The sequence below is a fragment of the Gekko japonicus genome, unplaced genomic scaffold (assembly GCF_001447785.1).
Source record: "Gekko japonicus isolate JY-2015 unplaced genomic scaffold, Gekko_japonicus_V1.1 scaffold1659, whole genome shotgun sequence".
NCBI classification, from domain to species: Eukaryota; Metazoa; Chordata; class Lepidosauria; order Squamata; family Gekkonidae; genus Gekko; species Gekko japonicus.
Genome location: NW_015167100.1, coordinates 122,512 through 130,386, shown reverse-complemented (window position 1 = coordinate 130,386; position 7,875 = coordinate 122,512). Strand labels below are relative to the sequence as shown.

General features: G+C 42.5%; 1 protein-coding gene across 1 annotated transcript in view; it reads right to left on the bottom strand.

Annotated features, from left to right (window-relative positions):
- TRPA1 (transient receptor potential cation channel, subfamily A, member 1) overlaps nt 1-7,875 on the bottom strand; it is a 67,971-nt gene that overhangs the window by 36,656 nt on the left and 23,440 nt on the right. Inside the window, exons 9-12 of the mRNA XM_015412931.1 lie at nt 6,038-6,137; nt 5,830-5,930; nt 217-386; nt 7-138 (exon numbers count right to left, since the gene is read on the bottom strand). Of these exons, the coding sequence (XP_015268417.1) occupies nt 7-138; nt 217-386; nt 5,830-5,930; nt 6,038-6,137 (503 nt within the window). The remainder of the gene's footprint in view (nt 1-6; nt 139-216; nt 387-5,829; nt 5,931-6,037; nt 6,138-7,875) is intronic.

The following is a 7,875-nucleotide window of genomic DNA, read 5'->3' as shown; positions in this document are numbered from 1 at the left end:
AGGAACTGCACAACTTTTTCATGGCCATTTTGAGCAGCCAAATGTAGAGGAGTCATGCCCTTCTTGTCTCCTTCATTCAAGAGCCTTGTATCTACCATATCTTGAAGAAGTCGTTGACAGGTGTTGATACGTCCATAGCTACAAAAAAAATTATGTCACAATTCCTAATGATTATATCTGAAGATTAAGGGGAAATGAAAAAGTTCACAAACTTACCTAGCTGCAAAATGCAATGGAGACTTCTTGTCTCGGCTTTTAGAATAGATGGAAACATTCAAGCTGAGGAGGCTATTCACAGAAAGGGGAACACCTTGTCTACATGCATAATGCAGTGGAGTACATCCCTCATTATCTTCCTCAGTTACAAGATCTTTAATATGCTTCATCTGTCACATAATAAAAGTGAAAATAATAATCAGTGAAAATTATCATTTTGCAAAGCTATATTTCATTGAAGTCCATGTAACTTGAAGGCCCACAGAGGATCACAGGGAAGATATACAGTTGGGTATTTCCTTCCATTATTATATTTAATTCTAAACAATGGCCTAGGAGTGTGGAACAAAAAAGGTCCATGTTCAAATAGAAGCTATTCTTCTACAAACTTCATAAAAAGCACAAAAAACTGTAAACGTAGACGCTAATTAGATCTATGAAACAAGAATATAATCAGTGCAATTTAAATTAAATGGTGAAATACATTCAATAATTGAATAATAAATGATTATGATTGATGATCCTCTCTGGAATGTAGTGTATCATTTCAATGTCCGTATCTTCTTCTGCATGAAAGTTGGGTACATTAACCAACCAGACGTCTCAAATCCAGTACTTGTCTGAAGAATGAAACAAAGGCTGAGCGCTCAAATCTTCACAAAGAATCATAGGCTGCGGTCACACAGAGCATTAGCCACGCTACAGAGACAGAAGATAGGCGTATTTTCCGGGCGCAATCAAACCGCAACATCTGGGAAGCATAGAGCTCCCATGGCTAACCCGAGGCTTCCCGCCGAAGATGTGCCATAAAAAACTAGTACCTCCAAGGTACTAGTTTCTGGAAAGCGCGGGGCAAGGGCGGGCGTCTGATCACATTTCCGGTGGTAGCCCGTGGCATCCGGTGCCTGCCCATGTCCCGTCACGAAAAGGTTTTTTTTTCAAGTCTCCATGGGATGCGCACAAGCACCCAACGGCGCATGCGCACACTTCGGTTTAAAAAAACACAACCCCCGCCGTGCCGCTTCTTTGCCGTGCCGCAGGATTGACGTATGATCAGCACCTCCCCCCGAGCCACGGGACGTCGGCGAAACATTTGATCCGGCGGCCGCGCAGTAGTTCGCTCCGGGGCAAACAGCCATGCCTCCCCCCCACGATATCCAGCCCGTGTGACCGGGGCCATAGTATGGGCTGAATACAAGAATTGGAATGCCTTGGCAGAAACCCCAGCTTTACATAAAAATATTACATGAAAAAAGTAGGGTTAAAAAAACACCTAAAAATCAAACAAGCAATGCCTGCTTCTTTAAGAAAGTGATGTAACCGAGATCTCAAAAGATTACATTATGAGATATCAAGATATCACCTTATGAGATCTCTACAAGCCACAAGTAACACTGTTGAAAATTCCAAGCTTTAGTTAGGCCCCTGCCACACAGCCTCTTTAAGGCGCGGATCCCCCGGCCGCGCCGCCTTTTCTCCCCAGCGCGATCAAACACCGGGGAGAAAACACAGCCCTAACCGGGGGCCGGCCGAACTACGCAGATGCTCCAGCCCAGGGTTGTGCCGGCGCAATGATGCGCAGGCGATCAAACGTCCGGTTTGCCGCAGCGCGTCCATTTGAACCACCAAAGTAGGTGGTTCAGTTTGCGCCGGCTCATCCCGGGAAAGGGACAGTTTGGGTACGGAAGCCGGACGCTTCCCAGATGTTGTGGTGTGATCGCGCCGGTTTGATCCGGCCCCAAACTGTCCCGCTCCCAGACCAAATCGGTGAGTGTGAACGGGACCACTGTGTCAGCATGGGAGAGGGGGGAGAGAAATTTTAAAAGGTAAAAGACAGGAGAAATGGAATGTGAAACTGGAAGGGGAGGAGCATAAAAGTTAAAAAAAGGAAAGCTGAAGATGGGGAAGACATACAGAATGAGTTAGGTGAGTGGGTGGTAACTGAGGGAGGATGCAAAGGCTGCAGGGGAAAAACAACAAAGGCTAGGTGTGTGAGAGAGAAGGAAAGGGGAGGGGCTGCAAAGGGAAGGAAAGCTGAAGATGGGGGAGACAGAAAGAGGAAGGTGAATGGGAGAAGAGAGACTGCAGACACTGACAGGTGGAGGAAAAACAACGGGGGGAGAGGAAACAGAGAAATAAGATCCTGCCCCCATGAGTCCTCACTTGCCACAGTAGTGTAACATTTCTGAGCTTCCTACTCATATAGCCCTGAATTTTAGCAGTCTAGTACTTCTACTGTGTCTAGTACTTCAAACTGGAGTTTCTCAGGGCTCTCCCCATGTGGAAACCAAAGGGCCATACTATTTATTCATTTATTTATTTACATTATTTATAGCCCATCTTTCTCACAGGGACTCCAAGATTGATAGAGCAGAGTGAGTCATTACAATCAACAGGATGGGACATTCAATAAATGATTAAATACAATTTGAGTTGTAGAACCAACCAGAAATAGAAAAAACAGAACTGAAACAAAGCATACGTATTAATGGGACCCATTAAATGATGTAAAATTACATAATAGTATCCAATTTATAGCAAATTATACTCCATCATATAGACCACAGTCCCTAATAATTTGTCCAAGTAACTTTGTGAATAATTTTGTAAAGTGCTACCCAATTGCCTCCATAGAAAACCCCCCTTGAATAATTACAGCCAGGAGAGTGAGAGCCTTCTGGACCTCCCCAAGCAGACCATTCCATAAGGTGGGGGCCATAACAGAGAAGGCACATGTACAGGCAGTTGTTGATTTTGCCCATTTGCAGGTTGGAATCTGCAAAAAACCCTGCTCAGATGAGTGAAGCTGTCATGGCAGAGCATAGGGGGAGAGATGGTTTTGCAGATATGAAGGTCCAAGGCCATGAGGGATAGCTAATACTTTAAACTGAGCCCAGTAACTGATGAGCAGCCAGTAAGGAGAGTGACTGCAGAATGGGAGTAATATACATGTTCCATATAGCTCCCAGTAATACCAAGCTACAACATTCTGCACCAACTGGTGTTTCCAGATCGATTTTGAGGGGAGACCAATGTACAGTGTGCTACAGTGGTCTAGTCTCAATGTTCCCTTAGCATGGATGCAAGTGGCCAGATTAGCTGTATCAAGGTAAGGGTCCATTTTTCAAGCTAGGCTGAGTTGGGAGAAACCCTTTTTGGCAACTGCATTAACTTGCTTTTCTTCAGCAATAATGTTGGCTCCAGTATAACCCTGAGGCTCTTAAATGAGTTGGCAAGGGTCAGCAGAACCTCATCAAAAGTGGGAGCACAATGTCTTTCAAGACTACCGGCTTCCCAACCAGCATTACTTCTGTCTTTCCAGGATTTAGAAGAAGAAGAAGAAGAAATTGGATTTATACCCTGCCCTTCACTCAGAGCAGTTTACAAACTCCTTTTCCTTCCCCTCCCCACAACAGAAACCCTGTGAGGTAGGTGGGGCTGAGAGAGCTCTTTCCAGAACTGCCCTTTCAAGGACAGCTCTTGTCAGAACTATGGCTTGCCCAAGGTCACCCAGCAGCTGCAAGTGGAGGAGTGGGGAATCAAACCCAGTTCTCCCAGATTAGAGTCCGCACACTTAACCACTATACCACTACACCAAACTGGCTTTAGTTTCAATTTGCTCACTCTTAGCCATTTAACCACAATGAATTAAGATCTCTACTGCATCATCAGGACATTTGGATATGGATAGATACATCTGCGTATCATCTGCATACTGATGACAGCCAATCCCCAAAATAAGAATGATTTGGCCTAAGGGCTTTATCCTGGTACATTTTACTGCACCATGCCTGTCTTTGCAGTTTTCCCTACTCAACATAATACAGCCTTCAACAGTACCTCGTTCATATAAGCCAAGTTTGCTGAGTAGTTAGGGAACTCATCCCAAGTGCAGAAGACATGGATTTGAGCCTGACCTCTGTCTCATGTTTTGCTACCACTCAGTATGTTCCTCGGGAGAAGACAGGCTTTGCCTTCTAGCTAATATTCAGCAACAGGAAGATTTGACTGTCATCAGCATACTGGTGGCACCCAAGCCCAAACCTCCTGATGAGCACTGCTAGAGGGCACATATAGATATTAAATAACACTGGAGTCAAGATCAAACCCTGTGGAACTCTGCAATCTAGAGGCTACCTGCTCAGTCTTTTGTCTCCAATACTTATCCTGTGACTGCATCCTTGGAGGAATGTGGCAAACCAAAATAAGGCAGTGGCACGCAATGTTGAATGATCAACTGTGTCAAAAGCTGCTGGTAAATTTAATAGTATCAGCAGCACTGAACTGCCCCAATTAAATTGAAGCTGGAGGTCACCCATGAGAGCTACAAGGGCTACCTCAGTTCCAAACCCAGGCCAAAACCAGTTCGGAGTGGACTGAGTGTTGGCATTTCATCCAGGATAAACAGGAGCTGTTCAGCAACTGCTCTCTCAGTTAGTCGTTGTAGATTTTCCAGGCTGTATGGCCATGGCCTTGGCATTGTAGGACCTGACGTTTCGCCAGCAGCTGTGACTGGCATCCTTAGAGGTATAACACAGAAAGATGGAGTACTTTCTGTGTCAAGGTGAGAAGAAAAATGGTAGGCAGGTAATTTATATCTACTCAGGGAGGTGGGGTAGGACTGAGTCATTATCTTGTAGTAGTTCCCCAGGTTGTGACATGCTAATGGAGGAGCTTTCCTGAGGAAGTCTTTTGCATATGGATTGGCTGTTGAAATTCTAATCGTATCTGTAGTGCTATTGTCAGATGTAGAGCCTTTTGTGTTTTTCAGGACAGGAAACCATGCCCTATTAATTTTAAAACTCTCTTCTTTCCTGTTGAAACTATGTTTATGTATTTCAATGGCTTCCCTATGTAAGCTGACATGGTGATTGGATGCGTTTGTTCAGCCTTTCAGTGTCTTGGAATAAGATACTGTGTCCTGTTTGAGTTAGGCTATGTTCAGCCACTGCTGATTTTTCAGGTTGGCACCAGTCTGCAGTGAATGGTATGATATGGTATGGCAGGATGAAGTGCTCTGGTTCCCTTCCCCCCAGTGCCTTTACAAGTGCTAAACCAGCTGCCAGGATGGCCATTTCAGCTCCTGAAAAGGCATGGGGTGGGAAACAAGAGCACCTGGTCCTGCTGTACCATGAGCCAAACTGCAACATTTTGAAGCATTATGCTCAAAATAGCAACATTTTCCCCACAACAGACCTGAGGACACCATTGTGTCTAGATTGGCCCTGGCAAACCTAGTGGGACAGTCAAAACTTTCAGCATGTAGGCATCGTGTTATTTGCTTATGCAGAATTAGAGCAGATTGGAGGCTTGCTAGCTATGGAATACAATTTTCATCTAAATATGCTTTCTAGTATATGCCTACTAAATAGATTTTTCTACAGAAGGTTCTGGTGGAACATACTGATGCTAACAGGGCAGGACTGCAATAATATATTTGTCTGCTGAAAATGAAACAGATAAAATAAGCAAAAACAGCTATGATGAAGACCACACACAGATTACAAATATAAATAATTTCCCCCATAAGCACACTGCAGAAAAGAACACTGTCTCTAACTCTATAAGTCTATGTCATAGTAATTAACGTACACAAACCGATGTTCCTTGTACCTGCAAAAAATTTTCATCCAGATGTTGTAATCCTCCAGGATGCAGTACTGTTAGATGTAAAAAATTACGACCCAGGTGATCTTTTATCTCTACATTTGCTCCTAAATACACATAGAAGAAAATTATTTCAAAAACCATTGACTCTTTATGCCATTATTTCAGCTACTATTAGAATTGCACACAATTCATTCTCTTACTACTTTCGTACCTTTTGAGAGTAATAAATTCACAATTTTCCATGACGCACAAGAGGTAGCAAGTAATAGTGGAGTTCGACCTTCAATGTCAACACAATCAATCTTTGCTCCCTGCAATTTAAGATCCATCAAAAAATTATGTATAAAGTAATTAGAGTGCAGGCAATAAAACTAGAGACCTATTACATATGTTTTCTAAAAAGCTGTTTGCTTTTCAGATGCCATAACCTTTCTTACTTGCTATAAATGGATCTCTAAATCCACTCTTTCAGGCTCAGTCTTAAATCCAGGTGTCCTGACAAAGGAACAGATAGGTTCATTGTTAAGGAATGCTGTACCAAGACAATCATATAACTCATGGTATTGTACCGGCAAAACCAACCAACCAACCCAGAATGTTGGGCCATTATGTTACTAATGTTACTAATGTTACTAATACACTGATAACTAGGGATGTGGACTTTTAAAAATACAGAATTTTCAGATTTCAGGAAGAATTTCCATACTGGTATTCCATATTATTTGGGTCCCCAATACCATTTCAGAATTTGGATCCAGGTTTTTTAGGAATACATTAAGCCCTATGCATCCCTTTTTCGGGGGTGAAGTGGCCATTTTTCAAGCAAGTAACACTAACAATGAAAGAATCTAGTCCTGCCTGTTTACTAAAGACCCCCAGAGCTTCAAGAGAGTTGGTTCAAGGGGTCCAGTTCTATGGGTCCCTGAACAAGGTGCCCCTACTTGTCTCTACAGAGAATCCAAGCCAGAACAACTGAAGCAAGCAACGTTGTTGCTAGCCAAACATATGTCAGACCAGAGAAACCAAGCAGAACTTACGGCTAATGTAGCAAGCTTAACAGAACCAATGTCAAAGCAGGGAATCCAAGCCAAACTAATTTATGCAAGGACACCTATGCTATCCCATCCAAACTTGTAAAACTGAAGGAAAACAGGCCTAGGAGCCTTAAAATGCCAGCCCCAAATGTTTCCAGGATTTTTCAGGATCCAATTATTGATAGTCTGGAAAACCCAGACATCAATCCAGCTACCTGAATATGTCCAAAAAAATACTGATACTTTTCAGATACGTATTTGGACCAGAAATATCTGAATGCACATCCCAACCGATAAAACACTGTACTATAATGTACTGTAATCTGCCAGTTTCTTAGTGCTTTGGAAATAAAGCCAGACTGAATACATCAGATAAGCAGAATAGAGAAGACTTTAGTAAACCTTTCCTAACTATTTAATTTCATAGGCAGTTGAATCCAGTTATGTTTTTTAAGGATAGTTTATACCTGTTCAGAATAATAGTTCCCAAGACATGGCTTGAACTCTGCAACTGTTAAGGCAGTGGTCCTAAGGACACGTATTTACAAGCTCTGAAATCAGTGTAACTTACTTATGATTAATATATGTAGAATCTTCTCTGCTAACATTTTCAATAAATGAGCAGAATATTATGTAATATAATTTTTTGCAAAGACAATTCAGAAGACATACACAAACTGTATTTGAAGTATATTCACTATGTTTCCCAAATAAGCTTTTCACCTGCAAATGAAACATCTCTTGACAATATGTTATGCGGTGTCCTAGTGTGTGTGTTCAATGCTCTCCCATTCAAAGAAACTTCTTCTAAGGCCATTGAAATCAATGGGCTTAGAAAGGCGTAACTCAGTTAATCTTATAATACTGCCCCTGTAATTTCTTAGCACTCAGGAAAGTAGGTACTGTTTAACAATACAAATTGTCTCTGTGTGCTTACATCTCAGTTGAATGGCCAAAAGTAGTAAGGAAAACTGGGTTTGTATTCAAAGAGCTGCAAGTAGGCCCCTGCTTCCCC